This window comes from Leucopleurus acutus (assembly GCF_964270905.1).
Source record: "Leucopleurus acutus genome assembly, chromosome: Y".
Taxonomy (NCBI): domain Eukaryota; kingdom Metazoa; phylum Chordata; class Mammalia; order Artiodactyla; family Delphinidae; genus Leucopleurus; species Leucopleurus acutus.
Genome location: NC_139164.1, coordinates 2,040,163 through 2,064,046, shown reverse-complemented (window position 1 = coordinate 2,064,046; position 23,884 = coordinate 2,040,163). Strand labels below are relative to the sequence as shown.

The 23,884-nt window shown below is 49.1% G+C and overlaps 1 protein-coding gene across 1 annotated transcript in view; it reads left to right on the top strand.

The window, feature by feature from the left end:
• LOC309978860 (cAMP-dependent protein kinase catalytic subunit PRKX) overlaps positions 1-23,884 on the top strand; it is a gene marked incomplete at its 5' end in the record, with an annotated part of 79,974 nt that overhangs the window by 32,993 nt on the left and 23,097 nt on the right. The window contains one exon of the mRNA XM_082865507.1: positions 16,010-16,273. Coding sequence (XP_082721633.1) covers positions 16,010-16,273 — 264 coding nt within the window. The remainder of the gene's footprint in view (positions 1-16,009; positions 16,274-23,884) is intronic.

Here is a 23,884-nt window from a genome sequence, read left to right as displayed (position 1 = left end):
TGCCCCCTTCATCTGCCTCTCCCCACCCCCTGCCTCTCCCACCTCACCCTCACCTGCCTTTCTTCTGCGATGCACCTGCCTGTTCACAGAGACAGGCGCCTGCACCCTGCTCTTGGAGCACCTTGCCTGTGCCCCAGTGCAGGGAGATAACACCTGTCGGCTCACAGCCGCCGGAGCAACGTCCCCGAAACAGCGTGTCACTCGGAGCAGGGACGGGCGGCATGTTTGATGGGTGACAGAAGGGAAGCAGCTGGCTTCTTGTCTTACTTTCCTTTTATGAAGCCCAGTGGCCGTGTTGGGCCAGTGTGGACGGGTCAGTAGAGTCTCATGCTGTTGAGTCATTAAAATCGAAACAAAAAAAGAACTTAGCCGGTGCAGCAGAGCCACCACCCCTCCCTGTTCAGGTCCGAGTCTCCTCTTCGCTGGGAGGTGGTGGGAAGATGGGTAGAAAATCTCATGCGTGTAGATCTTCTTCTGGAAAGAAGAAAAGCTTCTACTTCTGGTGTCTCTTCTAGAAACTGAAATAGTAATTCTGGATGACGACTTCAGTTGGCTACGGTGTTCAGTACACGTTCTGTACAGGAGATGTGGACTCCTTTATCTGTTGCCAAGTCATTCTCACGTGGTTTAGGAGAACGGTCTTGGGCTTTTACCAAATACAGGAAGTCTCAAGCCAGGACCCCAGGGTGTGTCCCCGAGGGTGCTTTGTGGCTGAGTTTTCCCAGGAAGACGGGGCACCTGGCCGCTGGGTTCCGGTTTGCTCTGGAAACCAAGTGGCGTGATGGGTTATGTGTCTGCAGTGAAATTAGGAGAACACGGAAGAGAAGCAGGTGGAATTGATGGTGAAAACGAGAAGTCTGCGACATTGGCGTCGAGAAGACACAAGTTTGGAGAAGAGGGAAGAAGCCAGTGGGAGGAGTGCTTCCCAGGGCTGTGCGTGGGTGGTGGGCATGCCGCCCGGCGGCTGGCGGGGTTGCTGAGGTCACCTCAACGCATATTTTCTGGGATCAGGCACGTCCCCCTGGAAACATTAGGGTGATGCTATAGGGAACCTTGGGGGATGGCTTCCATTCTGGGAACTCCACCTTGCTGTGGGTTGAATTGTGTGTCGTGTCCCCCCCCCAACCCCTGCAAAAGATACGTTGATGTCCTGACCCCCAGTACCCGTGAGTGTGACCTTATTTGGAAGTTGGGTCTTTGTAGGTGTCATCAAGATGGAGGTCGAGGTCCTATAGGAGTAAGGTGGGTTCTCCATCTGATGTGATGGGTGCCCTCGTACCAAGCGGAGAAGACACACAAAGACACACAGAGAGGAGAAGGCCACGTGAAGACAGAGGTGGAGATTGGGGGTGATGCGGCCATAAGCCGAGGAGCCCCAGGGGTTGCTGGCAACCACCAGAAGCTGTAGAAGAAGCTAGGATGGCTCCTTCCCTGGAGATTCTAGAAGGAACCACCAACACCCTGATCTTGCACTTCTGGCCTCCAGAACTACGACAGGATGCATTTCTGTTGTTTAAGCCACCCAGTTTGTGGTCTTCTGTTACGGCAGCCCCAGCAAAGTACCACACACCCCGTCGTCTCCTGGAGTGGGCACCAGCCTCTGGGGGTGCTTTCTAACTACGTCAGAGGAGTCCCCAGGATAGAATCCTTGAGCTTTGGGAAGTTAAAAGGGCATAGGGAAGAGGAGGACCGTGAAGAACAGAACTTTAGTCAGACAACTCTGCTTCCTTGACTCCTGGACAGCTAATCGGGCGGTCTCCTCATCAGGTAGGGTAGACTGCCGAATCCAGAGGGACGCAGATTGTGTATTCCGATGTTCCGTGCTTTTGGATAAGTACCTGAATTGTTTCCATCACAAAGGCTGTAAGCCCTAGTTTCAGTGGGATGGAATTTGACCCCAGGTTATCTAAATCGGGTTTTCTCTAATTTTAAAGAGTGGGATCTCTCTGCACTGTGGTAGCTCTGTAATCTGACAGTCTCTTTGCTACCTTGATATTCCTGTTGCCATACAGCTCACTGGGTGCAGGCACACCTCAGTGTAGTCCTTTTATATGTCAGGTCCAACTGTGCTACGGCCAACAGGCAGGAACTTTTCCTGGTCCTTTAGTCCACAAGGCTGTCCTCTGCATGTCTGTGTCCTGGCCTCGTCTTCCTATAAGGACCCCAGCCCTACGGGATCAGGACCCAGCCTAGTGACCTCATTTCACGTTCATCTCCTTTTTAAAGACCCCATCTCTAAATCCAGCCACATGCTGAGGTCCTGGGGGTTAGGACTTCAGCATATAGATTTTGGGGTGGACACTACTACTTAGTGACTTGCTAAGTGCAGGTCTTTCAGTGCACAGGGGTCTTATTATAAAGTACTTGTCGCCTTTGGAAGTTTTCTGTGCACTATCACTTGAGGGACCCGGCGGTGTTTGAAAACTGGGATTAAATTGATCCAGGGTCAGCAGACTCTAGAGGTGCCCCACAGGTAATGGGGAGAGCGCTGTCTCTGACCAGCCCCGCGAACGGGGGGAGTGGGGTGCCCAGGGCCACTGGATGGGGCACCAGATTTAGTGGGAAGAGACCACGAGGGAAGCAGGTATCGAATCCCCCCAGCTGTGCAGTTTCTCTTGGAAATGAGTTGCTTCTCCCAACATCTGCCTTTCATACTGGCCAGAAGTGTTGAGTGAGCCTTACTCGCGTTCCCGTGAAGCCACATGGAATACCGGTGATCCCGGGTATCACGCCGCACAAAGACTCAAGTTTCAACTTCCACGTGAACGATTTGGCACGTTCGCCCACGGTGTCATTAGCGTGCGGTATTTGAAGTGCTACTGGCTGCGTTGTTGAAAGTCGGCCAGGACGTTCATTACGTCCACATCAGAGAATGCATTCTGTTCTGGGATAAAGCCATCCTGAAGGGCCGGTTCAGCCAGCGTAGAGATAATTTCAGAAGAGCTGACAAACTCAGTGTAGAAGGATTGTGTGACAGTCAAGGTGTCCCGGGGAGGAAGGCTTGTGTCCCGCCCCTAGACCAGGACCCTGTGTCTGCTCCCTGCCCTTTGTGCGTCTAGAAATCGCTGGCATCTTAGAGTTGGTGGGATCCAGGACAGGCGTTCTCACCTGGGCGCCACTGGCATTGGGGACGGGAAATTCTTTGTGGTGGCGGCTCTTCTGTGTAGTAGAGGAGGTCTAGCAGCATCCCTGGTGTCTACCCACTCGATGCCAGGAGCACACGCCCTCCGTGGTGTGATGGCAAAAAATGTCTTTAGACGTTGACAGAAAATGTCCCAGGGAGTGAAATAGTCCTGATTACAGACCACTGCCTAGATAGATAGATAGATAGATAGAAAGAAAGAATGCGTGGATGGATGGATGGAAGGAAGAAAGGAAGACAGGATGAATAGGTAGGTGATATAGAAATAGATAGTGAGATAAATAGATTGATAGGTAGATATTTGGGTAGATGGATGGGTGGCTGGATGGATGGGTGGCTGGATGGATACACAGATGGTAGACAAATGATTAGATAGGTTGACGGATGGATGGATGGGTTGAATGATGGATGGATGGTTGGTTGATAACACCTGTGATAGGGGCACACACAGAGATTAGGTGGGTGTGGGTGCATTCTCACTTTCCTGTCCCAGCCCCTGCACGTGGAGTTCCATCATTTCGTCTTGGTGATGAGCCTGTGGACCCAATAACAGTCCCAGTGCCGTGTCACTCATTGCGCAGTAGAAGACCCAGCTAGCCAGCCATGTTTCATTGGCTTTCCGCTACAGATGTGGGTATGAAAGAACTCAGAGGTCCATCACCCATGGGGCACATCCTTCTCATTATTGGCGAAGTGACAGCTTGGATCTCCACGTAGAGGAACTTGGGTCTTAGTCTGGAGAGGACGAGCCCATAGCCTAAAGGAAAGGTCTTTCTTCCTGCCCACAGACTTGAGTCTCGTGTGCATCTCCATGGCACATGGACGGGTAGTTAGTAAACCTGTTCCTTGGCTTTTCTGGTAGCTAAGGAGGAAAGAACACCCTGTTCTGACTTCCCTTGACCCCTCTGCACTTGAGTTTCAGAAGCAAAAGTCCAGAAATAGCTCTCCTTCCTCTTTCACCATCGCCTGCAAGGGACGGCTGTGACAGAAGGAACACAGCCACTTCCCAATTCCTTGTTCTGTGCTTTGTCCGAACGTAACGAAATGTCCATTTTGAATTTTGGGGGGTCTGGCAAGGTGGATGCTTTATAAAAGGGAGGTTTGAATTCTCCTGGTGGAGGGAAACTGTGAAGTTCCCGATGAGGCTCTGGTAGGTCCCAGCGTGGTTGGTAAGGACGGAATCGTCAGCCCTTTGGGGCCGGAGATCCTAAGCCGCTGAGGATGCTGCAGCAGAATCTCGCAGAAGGAGAAGGCATTTGGTGGCTGACAGGTGGGGGGAATGCCTGGTGCAGGGGCCACGGGTCAGCCAGGAGGCTGGGACATGGGGAGGGATCTGAGTCCGCCTTGGACGCAAGGCTGGACGTGGGGGGGAGCTCCAGCATTGATGCTGGTGTGTAACTCAGGAGCGGGGGTAGGAGATGGGAACGGGCCCCCAGGGCACTTGTGGGGAGGTTAGATGGACACACTGTGCGCCCGGGCACCTCGGAGGGCACGCTTCCCTGTGCGTTCAGCTGGGGACTTGGGTGCGAGGACAGAGCACGAGGTCACCCCGTCCCCGCCTTCCACAGCGGCGTACTGGCCTGGCACACGCCTGGGAAGTTGGACGGGAGAGACAGGGTTCCAGGTGGGGCAGTTTCCAGGGAGCCATCTGGGAAGAGAGAGAGAGCGAACGGTCGTCCTTGGGAAGGCATCAGATGTAGCCACTGAGCGTTGGGACCCCTGGGTTCCACAACAGGGGGAGCCTGGGCTGGGGACGGGGAAACAAGTTCAGGTCCCCTCGGCGGGGCGGGCGGGGGGCACTGGTTACCATGGAGCCGGTTCGGAAACTGGAAGGGATGTTCCAGAACCTCAGATTGCGCCGGGCGATGGGGCTCAAGAAAGGGTGACGTGAGTGGCTTTCTGTTTTCTCCTTTTGAATGGCAGAGTCCAGCTTTACGGCAGCATCTGGAGAAACTGTGACCAACTTTAAAGTTAGGTGTCTCCAGCTAGATGAGGCTGACTTTTAAGTTAATTAAAATGCCACAAGGGAGGTGCTCACTGCAGACTTTGCAAATAAAAGACAATAATCAAAGGTGGAAAGTGCTTCTTTGAGCTCAGAGCTGACGTCTCTGCCAGTGTGTTCCTACTCATTGTCAATGACGGCCACTTTTTTTTTTTTTTGCTGTTTATGGAATAATTGATTAATATGTTCTCTCCAGTGCATTTTTTCAATTTTAATTTTTTAATCGTGGTAAAATGTACCTCACATAAAATTGACCATCTTGACTTTTTTTTTTAAACATCTTTATTGGAGTATAATTGCTTTAGAGTGGTGTGTTAGTTTCTGCTTTATAACAAAGTGAACCAGCTATACGTATACATATATCTCCATATCTCTTCCCTCTTGCGTCTCTCCCTCCCACCCTCCCTATCCCACCCCTCTAGGTGGTCACAAAGCACCGAGCTGATCTCCCTGTGCTATGCGGCTGCTTCCCACTAGCTATCTATTTTACATTTGGTAGTGTATATATGTCCATGCCTCTCTCTCACTTCGTCCCAGCTTACCCTTCCCCCTCCCCGTGTCCTCAAGTCCATTCTCTACATCTGTGTCTTTATTCCTGTCCTGCCCCTAGGTTCTTCAGAACCTTTTTTTTTTTTTTTTTTAGATTCCACATATATGTGTGAGCGTACGGTATTTGTTTTTCTCTTTCTGACTTACTTCCCTCTGTATGACAGACTCTAGGTCCATCCACCTCACCACAACTAACTTAACTTCGTTTCTTTTTATGGCCGAGTAATATTGCATTGTATACATGTGCCACATCTTCTTTATCCATTCGTCTGCCATCTTGACCATTTTTAAGTGTATAATTCAGTGACATTAAGTCCATCCACATCGTGCAGCCATCCCAACCATCATCTCCAGAACCTTTTCATCTTGCAAAGTTGGAACTCATGGTGCCCATGAAACACTGCGTCCCACTCCCCCTCCCCCAGCCCCACCATCTACTTTCTGATGAGTGTGACAACCCTAGGGGCCTCCTCTGAGTGGAATCCCACACTGTGTGTCCTTTTGGGGCTGGCTTCTCTCACCAAGCATCATGTTCTCAAGGCGCATCCACATTGTAGCCTGTATCACAATGTCCTTTCTTTTTCATGGCTGAGTAATATTCCATTGTGTGACTGGAACACATTTGTTTATATCCATCATGCATCCACGGACACTTGGTCTGCCTCCACCTCTTGGCTGTTGTAATGCTGCTGTGAACACAGGTGTACAGGCGTCTCAGTCCCAGCCTCAACTCCTTGAGTGCATTTTCGACATCTCTTTCTCTTTCCTGCCCGTGGAGAGTGCTTAAGCATTTTCTCTTCTCTTCTCTGCTTTTCTTTCTTTTTTCTTTTTTTTTCCTCAGCTTGCCTCATTCCCTTTTCTTTCTTCCTTTGTCCCTCCATCATCACCAGGTCACCACGTGGACAGTTTGGTATGATGCCTTCTGTCCTTCTCCCCGTGCTTAAAGAGCTCTGTGCGTGCGCGCACACACACATGCGGAGTGTGGCATTCTTACAGCATATTATTTTTTTTGCCTCTCACTGTTTTTAACTCTGCTTCATAGAGATCCCTCCTGGGCGTTTTGGGTGGACGCTTTCCAGGAGGCCAGGCAGGCGTGAGGGCGTACAGAAAGGGAGGGAGGTCTCTTAGCTTTTCCTTGGAGAGAGGCTGGGCCATGGGCCATGCAAGGTAGAGGTGGGAGGACCAGGGAGCGGACGTGGTATAGGGGACGGACGTGTGTGAACGTGTGCACGTGCTCCCAAAACCATGCACTGTAGTCACACTTGCTGCACACTAGACACGCTAGACTCCTAAGCTCAGCTTCTCACTCACACCTGCTCCTTCCAAGCTGGACTCATCCACACACCTGGCGCCTGGTCCCTTCTGCCCGGATGTCTCTGCAGGCAGTTCAGGGTCCTCATGCTGGAAAGGAATTCTTGACCTTCCTCTTTGCCCCACACCTCCCATCACTTCCTCCTTGGACTCCCCCCAAATGGCCCTTCCAGCTCCTGGGTCCCCCCCCACCCCGGGCACTGTTTTTGATTTCCTTTTCTTTGCTGCTGTGTTCACTCTCACCAGGGCTTCTGCCCTTTCCTCTTGCTTTTTTTTAATTCTTTGAACTATAGTTAATTTACAATATTGTGCTCGTTTCATGTGTACAGCAAAGTGATTCCGTTCTATATATTTATATAAAACTTTTTTCCTATTCTTTTCCATTATAGATTATTATAAGCTATTGAGTACAGTTCCCTGTGCTGTACAGTAGGTCCTTGTTGGTTATTTTATATATAGTGGTGTGTATATGTTAACCCCAAACCCCTAGTTTTTAACCCCTCCCCCCGCTTCCCCTTTGGTGACCATAAGTTTGTTTTCTGTGTCAGTGAGTCTATTTCTGTTGTGTAAGTAAGTTCGTTTGTATCATATTTTAGATTCCGCATCTAAGTGACATCATATGGCATTTGTCTTTCTCTTTCTGGCTTACTTCACTCAATATGATAATCTCTAGGTCCATCCATGCTTCTGTGTCTGTGAGTCTGTTTCTGTTTTGTACGTAGATGCATTCCTGTTACTTTTTAGATTTCACATATGAGTGATACTGTATAACGTTTGTCTTTCTCTGTCTGACTGACCTCACGTAGCATGATCATCTCCAGGTCCATCCATGCCGATTGTTTCATTCTTTTTCATGGCTCAGTGGTATTCCACTGTGTATACACGTACCACGTCTTCTTTATCCAGTCCTCTGCCTATGGACACTTCTGTTGCTTCCATGTCTTGGCTGTAGTGACTACTGCTGCTGTGCACACAGGGGCGCATGGATCTTTTCGAGTTAGAGTTTTCATCTTTTCCAGACCTGCCCTTTCCTCTTGTAAGTCACATCTCCAAAGTCCGTCCACCTTTGTTCATCTGGGTCCCCTCTCTTTCTTCTCAGTCACCTCCCCAGGGCTCATCCACTCTTGATTGGAGACGGGGGCTTCTTTCTGACATGAAAACCCAACTGTCATCCTTTGTTTTCCAGTCCCGTCAATGACTTTCCTTCCTGCCCGCAACAAAATGCAGACTCCCTACGGTGCATCCACAGCTCTAGGGTTTGACTGGTGCCTCAGTTTCCAACTTCCCTGTATGTCTGTCCCCAGCCTCCTTCGACCACAGATACACCTGGGCAACCCTTCCCATCTTGCTGGGACACACCCCCCCTTCTGTGTTCGGTGTTTAGAGCTGGTTCCCCTGCTTCCCACAAGGCTCATGACAGGCCAAACGGGAGATGCCCTTTCCAGTGTGTCCAAGATAGGACATTGCCAGGTATGAAGTGGGTCCTTTGTTTGGTTTTTTTTAAGATTTCTTTTTTTTTTTTTTTTTTGATGTGGACCATTTTTTAAGTCTTTATTGAATTTGTGACAATATTGCTTCTGCTTTATGTGTTTCGGTGTTTCGGCTGTGAGGCATGTGGGATCTTAGTTTCCCCGACCAGGGCTTGAACCCGCACCCCCTGCACTGGAAGGCGAAGTCTCAACCACTGGACTACCAGGGAAGTCCCCGAAGTGGGTCTTGTCCAGATGTATCCACTAAACAAAGAGAAAACCAGTGGGTGGTGAGGTCAGTAAAGGGGTGATCATGAGTTACTGGAGATGCTGCTTGGTGATGCTAACCGTGGGTCCCACGCCTTTTAGATCCACTACATGCGTGCTTTTCTCGTAGCGACGTGATAAACCTTGCTTTTGGCCCTCGAACGTCTGTTTTTTTTATAGACTCGGTCCTGCAGTTGATGAGAATGACTGGATGAACAGATTAGCTCCTGCAGTTCATCCCGCTTCTGATTCTCTAAACTCAAGAGTTTAATTCCTCTGTGGTCACGTGGACTGCCTCCTATCGGCCACAAGCACCAAGCGATGACTGTAACTGTTCTTGGAATCGTGATGTCAGGAACTGTTTGAATATTCGTTTACGTCCGATCGTTAATAATACCCAACTCTTTACAACTTCTTTCCATTCAAGAAACCTCTTAACTGGTGGAGCTTTGAAGCAAAGATGTATCGGAGGGATTTCTTTTCTTCCTTTCGATAATGTATCTGATTTTCGTGATTTGGAGGAGGACAGTGGCATCAGGGCCCTCAGGACTTTTGTTTGTTTTATAGCCATAATTTCTATTCGTTATGGGTGCCTTTATTTGAAAAGTATTGCTTCTTAAGCAAGCTGATGACGGATCACTTCTGCGTGTGATCTACAAAGGTAGAAATGACTTATCCGCTTAATGTACGGTGGCTCTCGTAGGTATGGCGGTTGGTTGAAGGTTTGTTTGATTTCATTAGATATTTGTGGAACGAGCATCTTCATCCATCCTGGTCGGTCGGTATAGTTCTCCCCACTCTATCCCTTGTTTGGGACATTTGAGATTGTGATACGGTGATTTATCCTAAGAAATATTTATTTGGTCTTCTTCTCAGTTCCTGGCACAGAGTTCCTAAAACCCTTGAAATTTCCTAAGTGCCGAGAGCCATAAAGGTGTCTTGGAAAGCCCCCGGGTCACCTGTGGCTGGGGGCTGGTTATAGGGGAACCAACCCTTAGAGGGTTGGAACTGTCAGTCCCACCCTGACTTGGGAAGCGGAGGGGGGCTGGAGGTTGAGGTCACTTCCCAATGGCCAGTGAGTTCATCAGACCTACGTAATGAAGCCTCTATAAAACCCCAAGAAGGTAGGGTTCAGAGAGCGTCCGTGTCGGTGAACATGTAGAGATTTGGGGAGAGTGCAGCCTGGAGAGGGTGTCGGGGTCCCCTGCCCCCTCCCCAAATCTCACCCTCTGCATTGGTCCCATCTGGCTGTTCCTGAGTTAGCGCCTCTTATAATAAACAGGTGATCTAATGCGTAAACGTTCCTGACTTCTGTGAGCCGTTCTAGCAGATGAAACCCAAGGAGAGGTCGTGGCAACCTTCCACCTGCCGCCGGCCGGTCAGAAGCACAGGTGGCCCCCTGGACTTGCCGTTGGGGTCCTGTGGGACGGAGCCCTTACCCCGTGGGGTCTGATGCTACCTCTGGGTGCACAGTACCAGAACTGAGTTGAATTCTGGGACACCCAGCTGGTATCCGAGAATGGCTTGGCGTGTGAGGAACTGGGAGCCGGATAACAGACACTTCACCCTCGGTTGCTTCCTATGTCGGTCGGCCTGCCCGTGGATGAAACTGCAGTTCCCCTGGAGCCCAGGGGGCGGAAAGAGAGGCTGTGACCCCGGCCCCCTCCCCGAGTCACCTGGTGCCCAGCCACGCTGTTCTGGGGGCTGACGCACTCCACTTACTTGCTCAGCCCTGAAAGCCGTCTCACCCCTCGCTCCGAACCCCATCGGGTTCTGTCCTCACCTCCCCACGTTGTTCATTACCTGATGCTCCTGAGACTTGAGATGAGTTTGCCTTGGAACCTTGTGATCCATTGTTTTCCAGAGCTGGGAATACGTCAGGGCAGTTTCTTAGCCTGATAGCGGGTCTGTGGGAGCAGTTACAGGAGTTACGCAAAGAGTGAGTTGCCTGGCAGCTCACTGATGACCTCCAGGTGCGTGTGTGTGTGCGTGTGTGTGCGTGCATTGGAGCAGCGGAGAGATAGGCTTATATATATTTCTCCTACCTTTTCAACCCAATTCACAGCTGTAGAAAATGGTCGTGCCCTTGCTTAGATACTATTGACTGTTTCACGTCTTCTTAAGGGCTCAGTTCGGCCCCGAAATCCCAGAATACCAGGCCTTCTCAGATGAGTTCTAGCTAGATTGGCCATCCGCCCTGCCCCAGAGAAATTCAGCAAGTCACCAGTTTACGTAGAGGTTCGGTGTACAAGTTCACCAGTCAGGTGTCAGGATCCTAGAACAGCGGTCCCCAAGCTTTTTGGCCCCGGGGGCCGGTTTTGTGGAAGACAGTTTTTCCACGGAAGGTGTGTGTCTATGGTGGGCTTCAGGTGGTAATGCGAGCGATGGGGGTGCGGGGCGGAACGGCGGCTCATCGCCTGCTGTGCGGCCCGGTTCCTAACAGGACGCGGACCAGTACCGTGGCCTGGGGGTTGGGGACCCCTGCCCTAGAACACATCTCCCCATCAGAACCGCAAAGCCCTTGCTGGGTTCTAAGCTCGCCCGCAAAACACAGCGAGGCTGTCATGCGTTTGGGATACCGTGCGCTTCTCTTCAAGCATCACGGCACGGAACGTCCTTGCCATACTCGTAGGTATGTGGACCGGAGGAGGAGGGCGGGCGGCCCAAAGATAACGGCTCATCTCGATTTTAAATGATGGAAGGAAGATGGGCGTCTGCTCAGACGATTTCTCCAGAAAGCCATGTCGGGGAGGAAGACAGTTTCCTTATCCTTCCAGGCTCTTCTGGCTGGTCTGAGAACGAAATGGACGTGAGACAGATGAACAGGAGAAAGTCACACGAAAGTTGAATCCCCTGGACACACGGGAGAGACCCAGGAAAACGGAGTCACTCACAAACATGGTCCAAACCCTCATCTTAAATGCTATCATCTTCAGCTAAAGACAAAAGAGCCTGTTGGGGTAGTGGCTTGGGACTTCAAAGGGGAGGAAGGCCGTCGACATGGAGACGGAAAAGAAAAAGTTGGTAGACAAGTGTTTGCTGAGCCTGCAGAGACAATGGGACACAGAGTGGACCCTGATCTCCAGGCCCTGCTGTTTCCCCACCACGGGTGGCCCATATCACGGGCAGACATCTCTGGTGAGGATAGAGGTCCCAGGAACAGCTCCTCCGTCTGAATTCTTTGAGGCTATTAGCGAGAAGGTCAAAGTTTCTCTTTTGAGTCTTTGATTGTTTTCAGGTCGAAATAATCCGCATGCCAAAGAGATACTTTGCAGGGGGAGCAAAGTTGTGTTCCACTCCAGTAGCAATAGCCACAACCCACAACCCCAAAGCACTCTTCCTGCGTCCTGTGTTCCCTCAAGTTTCAACACTGCAAATCTCGAGCCTTTGAGCTGTCAGATGTGAGAAGGGGAACAGGCCAGAGATGCACGGCTATCAGGAACTGGGGGAAAAGCAACGCCTAGACGGGGCTGCCACTGTGCTTCTTACAGACAGGACCCCGGGCCGTCTCTCACTCTGAGAGACAGAAATCAACGGGGAACACCGAGAAAGAATGGCATGTATGGCAACCCTATCGGAGGGTAGCCGTCATCCCCCAGCCGCACCCGTCGTGCAAAGAGTCTGCACGTGGAAACGCGCATGTAGAGAAACCCTTTCATAACGCGTGGCCCATATTGTGCGAAGACATATAAACCATAGTGCTTAACAAAAAAGCCATTCATTTGAACATCAGAAGAGTATGTTGTCCTTTTTTCTTTTTAAAAGGCTTCCCTTGGGCATAGAAAAGTTTTTCACATCCACGACGGGGGGCGTTTTTCCTCTCTGCAGCCCATCTTTTTTTTTTTTTTTTTTTTTCCAAATTTGACCGCACGCACCGCAAGGCCTACGGGGATCTTAGTTCCCCAACCAGGAATTGAATCCGTGCCCTCGGCAGTGAAAGCACCAAGTCCTGACCACTGGACCGCCCGGGAAGTCCCCCATCTTTTTATTTATTGCATAAACTTACACCTTCCTGACCACTGCCACACTTGGTTATTGCTTCGTGATTTTCCTTGCAGCTAGTTTTTGGGTCGTTGCAAACTACCTCCTCCAGTGCTTTGTGTATATATCGATACGGTTGATTACAGGCAGATCTCAGAGATAACGGTGGGTTCCGTTCCACAGCACCACAGTAAAGTAAATATCGCCGTAAAGCGAGTCACACGAAGCTTTTGGTTTCCCAGCGCATCTAAAAGTTACGTTTACGCTGGACTGTAGTGTGTTAAGTGTGCAGTACCATTATGTCTAAAGAAAAGCAATGTGGGTGCCACAGTGAAAAACACTTTATTGGTTAAAATTGCTCACCAACCTCGGAGCCTTCCGTGACTTGCTTTTTTGCAATAGAAACACCCCAAATCACAGATTGCCACAATAACGAAAAGGTTTGAAGTATCGCGAGAATTGCCAAAAGGGGACCCAGACACACAAAGTGAGCAAATGCTGTTCCAAAAATGGTGCCCGTAGAGTTGCTTGCAAAACAGGGTTGTGACAGACCTTCCATGTGTTAAAAATGCGGTGTGTGCAAAGCACACTGAAACGAGGTGTGCCTGTATTTTTCTTTATTTTATTGGAACAGCCCATCCCAGCAGCCAGGACCATCTGGTGCGTGGTGCCCTGCGCATCCTCACCCAAGGACGCGGGTCCTCCGAGCATCCTTTGTTTTCATGGAAGCCCAGAGGGACTCAGCACTTTGGGACCAGCCTTGGAGGGGAGCACAGTGTCCTGAGCAGAGAAGATGCCCGGCCCGGGGGTTCGGGGATCAGGCACCTCTGCTGGCACGGTAGCCTTGCGTTGCTTCACATCGTCGTCTGTGTGTCCCGATCCTGCGGGGGGACCTTTATATGCTTGTGCCTGAGTCACACTTCTGTGTCCTAAATCCGCTCAGAAACAGAGCCCTTACTTCCAACGAGCGTTTCTCTTTTTTTCTACATCTTTTTTTTTTTTACATCTTTATTGGAGTACAATTGCTTTACAGTGGTGTATGCGTTTCTGCTGTATCACAGAGTGAATCAGCCATACGTAGCCACATCTCCTTTACAGGCAAACTTTCTTCTCCATCCGTGCTTATCTCCCCAGGATGTAGTTGTTGCTTTTCCTCTTTGCCGTGACCTCTAAAATTCATTCAGGACTCTGTCTCTTCTTACATCTGTATTCTTCTTTTCTCCTCAGTTTCTCGCTGCTGCCTTTTCTCCCGTGAACAGAGCCAATCAGCGCCTTTCTAAAGGGGATGCGTCTCTTCTGACTCTCTGGGAACATCTCCTACCCGTCGTTGCTTAGAAATCTCTTGCTTTGGGCTTTTGTTAATGGCCACCTTTCCCAGCAGGTGTCTGGGAGGCCATCATGAATGGACTGGAAATTTGCAGTCTTGATGACGACCCTGGGGCCACTGAACCAGGTGTGATCCCTGAGGTGTGCCCACCCCGTGTGAGTCTGCTCGGGCTGTGAGACAAGCGCCCCAGATGGCACGGCTGTAGCAGCAGAGTTATTAGCACATGTTTGGAGAGGTTGCAAGTCTGAGGTCAGGATGTCGGCCTTGTGGGTGCCCTTTGAGACCGTGGAGACGGCCGTCTCCTCCCTGTGTCCTCCCAGGGTCGTCCCTCTGTGTGTGTCTGTGTCCTGATCTCCTCTTCTTATAGGGACACCTGTCCTATGGGATCAGGGCCCACCCTAGTGACCTCATTTACCTTCATCCCCTCTTTAAAGACCGTATTTCCTAATCGAATCACCTCCTGAGGTCCTGGGGTGAGGACTTAACATATGAATTTGGGGGTTGGGGACACAATTCAGCCCATAACAAGCTGTTCACCAGTTTATCGTCAGAAGTTGGTATTTACTCTTGGCCTTTCTGAGACCTTTGCACGTCGACAGGATAGCCATCCCTTAGCATTGTGTCTCCCTGTATCCTAACATCTGCGTGCACCTGAATCTTAACGTCTACCTATACGTGTCCAAACGTGTGTCTGTACACGTAACGTTAACATCATCTGTGCCACATCTTAGCACATCGAATGGGTACCTGTACCCATAACATGAATCTCTGCCAAACCTTAACATGTGTCCACACACATATCTCGACATCTGTTCACCTATACGAGTATCTTAACATCCACCTAGAGATCGATCTTAACGTGTATTTATACACATAACGTGACATCTGTCTATGCCATGTCTTAACATGTATCTGTACCAGTAACATCACTCTCTACCAAATCTTAGCATCGCCGCACACACACATGTGGGCATCGGTCCATCTGTATGAGTATCTTAACATCTACCTAGGGATGTATCTCTTCTTACAAAATAATCATCTGCTTATTTGTTGGTTTTTCTGTTCTAATACCTATAGACATATCTTAACATCGATCTCTACCAAATCGTTTTTTTTGTTTTTTTGTTTTGTTTTTTTTTTTTGGCGGTACGCGGGCCTCTCACTGTTGTGGCCTCTCCCATTGCAGAGCACAGGCTCCAGACGCGCAGGCTCAGCGGCCATGGCTCACGGGCCCAGCCGCTCCACGGCACGTGGGATCTTCCCAGACCGGGGCTCGAACCCGTGTCCCCTGCATCGGCAGGCGGACTCTCAACCACTGCGCCACCAGGGAAGCCCTCTACCAAATCTTAACATCTGTCCACACACGTCTTATATCTGTCCATGTATATGAGTATCCTAACATGGACCTAGAGATATATCTTTTTTTTTTAAGATTTAATTGAAGTATAGTTGATTTACAATGTCGTGTTAATTTCTGCTGCACAGCAAAGTTATTCCCTTACACGTGTATATGCATTCTTTATCGTATTCTTTTCCATATGGTTTATCGCAGGAGAGTGAATACAGTTCCCTGTGCTCTACAGTAGGACCTTGTTGTTTATCCATTCTCTATATAATAGTTGGCGTCTGCTAACCCCAAGCTCCCACTCCATCCCTCCCCCACCCCCTCCCCCTTGGCAACCACCAGTCTGTTCTCTGTGTCTGTGAGTCTGTTTCTGTTTTGTAGATAAGTTCATTTGTGTCTCATTTTAGATTCCACATAGAAGTGATATCATATGGTATTTGTCTTTCTCTGTCTGACTTACTTCACTTCGTATGATCATGTCTTACCGAGAGATATATCTTAACATGACCTGTTCGTGTACCACGACCTCCGTCTAAGTGCCATCCCAGCATCCGTCCGTCCCTGTCCCTTCCTGTCCCTCCGAGGCGCAGCCCTCACTCCCGCTCTGGTCCCGCAGGTTCTGGACGGGGCACGATGACCGCTTCCTGTACATGCTGATGGAGTTCGTGCCGGGTGGTGAGCTCTTCAGCTACCTGCGCAACCAGGGCCGCTTCTCCAGCTCCACCGGGCTCTTCTACGCTGCAGAGATCGTCTGTGCCATTGAGTACCTGCACTCCAAGGAGATCGTCTACAGAGACCTGAAGCCGGAGAACATCCTGCTGGATAGAGACGGTCACATCAAGCTCACTGACTTCGGGTTCGCCAAGAAACTGGTGGACAAGTACGTGAGCGTTTCCCCCGTTTTCCCATCTTCCCACCCCCTGCCTCTGGCAGCGTGCTCTGCGTCCTCTGCGCTGTGACCTCCTTTTTCTTTAGATTCCACACAGAAGTGACATCGTATGGTATTTGTCTCTCTCTGTCTGACTCACTTCAGTCAGTATGACAATCTCCAGGTCCATGCACGGTGCTGCAGATGGCATGATTTCATTCATTTTGATGGCTGCGTAATATTGCATTGTGTGTGTGTGTGTGTGTGTGTGTGTGTATATATATATATGTATATATACATACACACCACATCTTTATCCATTCCTCTGTCGATGGACACTTAGGTTGCTTCCATGTCTTGGCTATTGTAAATAGTGCTGCAGTGAACATTGGGGTGCATGTATTTTTTCGAATTAGAGTTTTCTCCAGATATATACCCAGGAGTAGGATTGCTGGATCACATGGTAGCTCTATTTTTAGTTTTTTGAGGACCCTCCATCCTGTTCTCCATAGTGGCTGCACCAGTTTACATTCCCACCAACAGTGGACGTGCTTTCCCTTTTCTCCACACCGTCACCAACTCATATTACGGCTTGTCTTTCTTTTTTTTTTGCGGTACGCGGGCCTCTCACTGTTGTGGCCTCTCTCACTGCGGAGCACAGGCTCTGGACGCGCAGGCTCAGCGGCCACGGCTCACGGGCCCAGCCGCTCCGCGGCACGTGGGATCCTCCCAGACCGGGGCATGAACCCATGTCCCCTGCATCGGCAGGCAGACTCTCAACTACTGTGCCACCAGGGAAGCCCAGTTATCTATTTTATACATAGTATCAATAGTGTATATATGTCCATCCCAATCTCCCAATTCATCCCACCACCCCTCCTTCCCCCTTGGTATCCATACATTTGTTCTCTCCGTCTGTGTCTCTATTTCTGCTTTGCAGGTGAGTTCATCTGTACCATTTTCCTAGGTTCCACATATATGCATTAATATAGGATGTTTGTTTTTCTGACTTTCTTCACTCTGTAGGACAGTCTGTAGGTCCATCCATGTCTCTACAAATGACCCAGTTTCGTTCTAGGCTGCTGTTAAATGCAACCTGATTTTCCCCTATAGAATTTCATCTGTTTCATGGCTAAGAATAAAATGGGATGGTTTTACGTAGAAGAGTGTGAAGACTTTATATAGTTTTAAAAATTGGTTTATGGCATTGGTGCTGCCCCCTATTGGTAACATGTGGTATATAGTCCACCTGCTAGTTTTTTGTGGTTTTTTTTTAATCATTTTATTTGGAAGCCCTGATTCAAACAAACAACCAATAAAATGTTTCACAAATTCACTCGGTGATAAGTTTGGCCAACCGTCATCATTTTACGGCTGAGAAATCTGAGGCCCTGAGAGGTAAGGCAGTTGGCGTGTATCCCCACAGTTGCCAAGTGGTAGTACCTTACGGCTTCCAGGTTAAACTTACTTCCCTTACCAAGAGCCTCTGTTCACGGAAGCACCTCAGAGGGGCACTTAGGAATGAAGAGTGGATATGGGGACCACTTGCCTCTGCTGGACCCCTGTGTCTGCCACTCTGGAGAGATTGAGGACGTTGTATGTTGTCATCACCCCGTGTGCCTTGGTTTTGCTCGTCTGTGTAATGGGAATTGTTCCTACCCTGCAGGGTGATTGGTAACAATGGATGGGTCTGCTCGATGGAAAGTATTTCCTAAGAACGGTTCCTCTCATGTAGTAAGCATTGAGTAGACAGTAGGTGCTTCTGACTTTATCATGCCCACCCTCACATCATCATTACCACCACCATCGCCACCACTGTCATCACCATCATCATCCCATAGATATCACCTTCATCACCATCACCACCGTCATCATCACCCTCATTATCACCATCATTATCACCATTATCATCATCACCATCATCACCACTATCATCATCATCACCACCATCTCCATGATCATCATCACCACCATCATCATCTCCATAATTATCACCTCCATCACCACCATCACCATCACCTTCATTGCTCTGGACTGAACTTGTGTTCCTCCAAAATTCATGTCTTGAAGCTCCAACCCCCACTGTGTGGCTGTATTTGGAGATCATGTTGTTAAGAGGTAATTAAGGTCAAATGAGGTCATGACAGTGGGGTCCTAATCCCATAGGATTGGTGACCTTATGAGAAATGTATTTCTCCCAGTTCTGGAAGTCCATGATCAGGATGCTGGCTGATTTGGTTCCCGGTGAGGCTCTCTTCCTGGCTTGTAGACGGCCTCCTTCTAATACAGTAGAGAGATCTCTCTCTCTTCCTCTTCTTTTAAGGACACGAGTCATTGGATTAGTCCCAGTCTTAACCTGATTACATCTGCAAGACCCTATTTCCAAATACATTCACAGGTACCGGAGTCTAGGACTTTTGGGGGGGGACACAATTCAACTCAGTGGGGATGCCATGGAAGGCAGTGGGGGAGTCGGAACACATGAGCAATTGGACGTCTGTTTCACAGAGCATACTTGGATAACGGTCTCCCACCCCCAGTTGTGGTGGACCTGATAACAGTGAGAAAACTGAGAACGGCGGGTGTCACTTGGCCCTCTCTTCAAGAGCCAGTGAGCAGAAACGATAAGACCAGGGGCATCGATAATTCACAGCCTGGACCAGCACCCTCTCCCAGTAACATCCCCCACTGTCTGTCTTGTCTTAACGTATTTACTGCAGTCTGAAGCTCTTTCTAGCAATCTGTGACTCTCTACATCCAAGAAGCATGGGGGCTTTTTGCAGGAAGCTTTTTTAAGTATAAAGAGAATTCTCTTGAAAGGAGAAGACTGCTTCCACCTTGCCCAGTAATCATCTGCTGTGCACCTGGGTGTACACATGTCTGTTAGAGTCCCTGCTTTCAATTCTTTGGGGGCCTTAACCAAGGACGGAAGTTCCTGGGACTTACGGAAATTCTCTTTAACTTTTTAGGGAACTGCAGTACTGTTTGAAATCTAAGGCTTTAAGGACGTTTACTGCAGTCTGAAGCTCTTTCTAGCAGTTTATGCCTCTCTACACCCAAGAAGCCTGGGGGCTTTTCGGAGAAAGCTTTTCCTTGAATGAGGGGGTCAGGCTACCTGAGTTTACTGAGAAACTGGAAAGTCATACGGCCTTCCATCTGTGCCCCATACCCCAGGATGAAGCCAGGGAGAGACTCACCTTTCCACATGTAAGCGGAGACACCACACCTAACACAGATACAATTATCTGCACCCACCTCCACCTGGTGAGGACATCAGCTAAGCGCCAGGCTTCCAGCTAGATTCAGGCCACCGTGGATGTGCCCCACCTGGGAATACAGCATTCACGGGCCAGTACCTGGATCTCTCAGCAGAATTAATGAATTTCATGAGCCAGAGCAACGAGGGTTGACTTTGAGTTGACTCAGCTGGGTGTGGCGGGAAGAAAGATGCTCCTAAGCTTAAGTCTTGGGGACAAGAAACTCCTAGCTGGACCGCCAGGTGGTTCTGTGCACCCTGACGGGATGCCACTTGAAAAAGCCCAGCAGGTAGTGTGAGCCCCTTCCCGCTCGACTCCGTGTGGGAAGAACCCACGTCTCCCATCTCCTTTCCTTCCTTGAACTTACGGCCACCTTCTGCACCCAAATTCCTGGCTGGTTACCAGACCATACAATTTCTATCTGCACCAACGTAACGTGACCGTCCATTCCTTCCATAGGATTTGAAAGTGGAATGGTACTTTGTATCACGGGGGGTTCTAGGGAAATGGGAAAGAGTCTGTCGTGTGAAAAAAGAGTCAGAGATTGGGAATGGAGAGGTGTCATGGAGAAGGGAAGCAGGGACCCAAGAGCACCTTTGGGTGGGTTCCTGGAGAGAGCTGAACACTCCCGCCCAAGACCCCCAACACTCCAGTGGACCTGGGGAGGGCTCGGACCAGATGCACTGCTTACACAGCAGGGTCAGCGTGAGCTCGATGATGGGCAGAGAAACAGAGAGAGTGGACAAACGTATCAGTGAGCAGACACTGTTACTTTCTTTACATTAAACCTGCAAGATAGGGGTTTCTTCTATCAGTGCTTCATCATTGCATCTCTTGTTGGAGGAGTTCTTTGCAAAGGGTATTTTCTCCCTCCTAAGATGCCGTTCCTTTCTACCTGTCTACAGACAGGTGCCAGACACAACGGCAACACTAGGCAACCTGGGCACACGTGGTCTGGACCTGGGCTGCAGCCCAGAGTTTTTAAGTGGCTGCCCCAGAGACATGCTCCTTGGCAGAAGCGTGCCAGCTGGACGTGGCTCCCACACAGCTCTGTCTGGACTTACTGGTCCCGGATCCTTTCCAAACCCGCCCTTGGTCCAGCTTCTGCCGACGTCCTGGCTACCTTACCTTGACTCTGGGTATCAGACACCTGTTCCTGGATCTCCCGCCCACGGGGACACCCTCCTTTCTTAGCCTCTTCTGTCTCTGCACTTTATAAAATTTTAATTGTGGCAAAATACAGATAGCATCCAAGATACCACCTTAACCAATTTTAAGCGTAAAATTCAGCATATGAATTACATTCAGTACGTGGTACAGCCATCCCCAACCATCCATTTCCAGAACTCCTTTCTTCTTGCAGAACTGAAACTCTGTCCCCGTTAAAATGTGCCAGCTCCCCTACTTCCTCACCCTCAGCCCCTGGACCCACCATCTGCTTTCTGTCTCTGTGAATATGACTCCTCTAGGGGCCTCACGTAAGTGGAATCATTAGGTAGTTTTCCTTTTCACTGAGCGTAATGTCTTCAGGGTTCTTCCATGTTGTAGCAGGTGTCAGAGTCCCCTTCCTTTTCAAGGCCGAATAATACTCCACAGTCTGGATATATTCCTTTTTGTTTATTCATCCGTGAGGGACACTGGGGTTGCTTCTCCCTTTTGGCTGTTGTGAACAGTGCTGTAATGAACACACGTGTGCAGATATCTCTTCAAGACCCTGCTTTCATGTCCCGTGGGTATATGCCCAGGAGTGGGATTGCTGGATCGTAACGGTGGTTCTATTTTTAGTTTTTTGAGGACCCTCCACAGTGGCTGCACCATTTTACATTCCCACCTACAGTGCAGGGGGGCTCCCTTCTCTCCACATCCCGTCACCACTTGTTTCTCTGTTTTTTTGATGGTAGCCATCTGCATGGGGTGAAGTGGTCGCCTCTGCACTTTCGACTCTTTCCTCTGGCCGATCGCAGGGCAAAGTCACAAGGAGAACCTGAAGTTCTTCCTCACGGAAACCCCATCGCATCCCCTTTCTGAGCTGTAGCTCCTTGTCTGCGTGACATGATGTCATCTCTCCAAGCCTGAGGGGGCAACTGGGTGGTCAGCCTCTTTAAAGAGATAAACATGGACATCATGATGACAATTTTCTGGACCTCCAAAGCTGTGTTTCCAAATGTTTTGTTTCCCTGGCCATCATTTAGCTTGTAGCCCGTCATGTAGCACAAGTTATAATACCCAGTGTGGAGTGTGAAAACCCCAGGTGCTTTAGAAGCAGAGGTGAACTGGGTGAGGGCTGATGTGATATGGCCCCCATGGGGTGGGTGTTTGGCTTCTGAGACCGCCATAACAAAGTACCACAAACTAAGGGGCTTAACCCAACAGAATGTTACAGCCTCACAGTTCTGGGGGCCAGCGTAGGAAATCAAGGTGTTGCCAGGGCAATGTTCCTTGTAAAGGCTCTAGAAAACCATCTGTTCTGTGCCCCTCTCCTAGCTTTTGGTAGCCTCACGTGTTTCTTGGCTTGTAGATAAAGAAGCTAGGAGATGTGTATAAAATGGAATATTATTCGGCCATAAAAAAGAAGGAAATCTTGCCATTTGGGACAACATGGTTGGACCTTGGGGTTATTAAAGTGAGATAAATCAGTCACAGAAGGACGCATACTGTAGCATCTCACTTACGTGTGGAATCTAAAAAAGCTGAATTGGAGATCCCACTCCTGGGCATATATCCAGAAAAGACGAAAACTCTAATTTGAGAAGATACATGTGCCCCTGTGTTACTAACCACTATTTACAATAGCCAAGACATGGAAGCAACCTCAGTGTCCATTGACAGATGAATGGATAAAGAAGATGTGGTATGTGTATACAATGGAATATTACTCAGCCATGAAAAAGAATGAAATAATGCCATTTGCAGCAACATGAGTGGACCTAGAGATTATCATACTAAGCAAAGTGAGTCAGACAGAGAAAGACAGATGTCATATGATATCACTTATATGTGGAATCTAAATAAATAATACAAATGATCTTATTTACAAAACAGAAACGGACTCACAGACTTAGAAAACAGACGTATGATTACCAAAGGGGAAAGGGTGGGGGAGGGATAAATTAGGAGTTTGGGATTAACAGATACACACTACTGTATATAAAATAGATAACCAGCAAGGACCTACTGTAGAGCACAGGGAACTATATCCGATATCCTATGATAAACCATAATGGAAAAGAATCTGAAAAAAATATGTGTTTAATTGGATCACTTTGCTGTACACCTGAAACAAACACAACATTGTGAATCAACTATACTTTAATTTTTTAAAAAAACAGCTGAACTCAGAGAACCAGAGGGTAGAATGGTGGTTGCCAGGGGCAGGGGATGAGCGGAAGGGGAAATGGGTGAAGGTACAAACTTCCAGTTATATGATAAATATGTTCTGGGGATTTAGTGTATATCATGATGACAAACACACACCAAAAACACAAAACAGGCAGATGACATTGATTGCCTTGGACTTTTACCCAACGTAAGAACGTGGGCTGGAACCAGGCGGTTTCCAGATCTTCTTAGTGGTTTAACAGCCTAGCTGTGTCAGTTGCACTTTGGGGAAGAGAAAGTCACCATTCAGACTTTGGCTGAAGGCGCCGATGGAGCTCATAGCTCATGTGTCACAGCAGCGTCTTCCCTGGCATCTCCTTTGGTTGCCCTTTTTTTTTTTTTTTTAAGATTTTTTTGATGTGGACCCTTTTTGAAGTCTTCATTGAATTTGTTACAATATTGCTTCTGTTTTATGTTTTGGTTTTTTTGGCCACCAGGCCTGTGGGATCTTAGCTCCCCGACCGGGGATGGAACCTGCACCCCCTGCATAGGAAGGCAAAGACCAACTGGGCCGCCAGGGAAGTCCGTGGTTTCCCTCTTGGATATTAATCACTATCGCTGATCTGTCATATAAAACGTGAACATGACCATAGCGTGTTATTTTCCTATGCTTTGGACGCAGGGTTTTGTTTTGTTTTGTTTGGGTTTTTTTGCGGTACGCGGGCCTCTCACTGCTGTGGCCTCTCCCGTTGCAGAGCACAGGCTCTGGACGCGCAGGCTCAGCGGCCATGGCTCACGGGCCCAGCCGCTCCGCGGCATGTGGGATCTTCCCGGACCGGGGCACGAACCCGCGTCCCCTGCATCGGCAGGCGGACTCTCAACCACTGCGCCACCAGGGAAGCCCTACAATTTTTTACTCTTGATGAGAACTTTTAACATCTATTCTCTTAGCAACTTTCAAATGTACAATACAGTATTATTAACTATATAGTCACCACGACATGTTACAACCCCAGGACCTAATCTTTCAGCTGGAAGTTTGTATTGT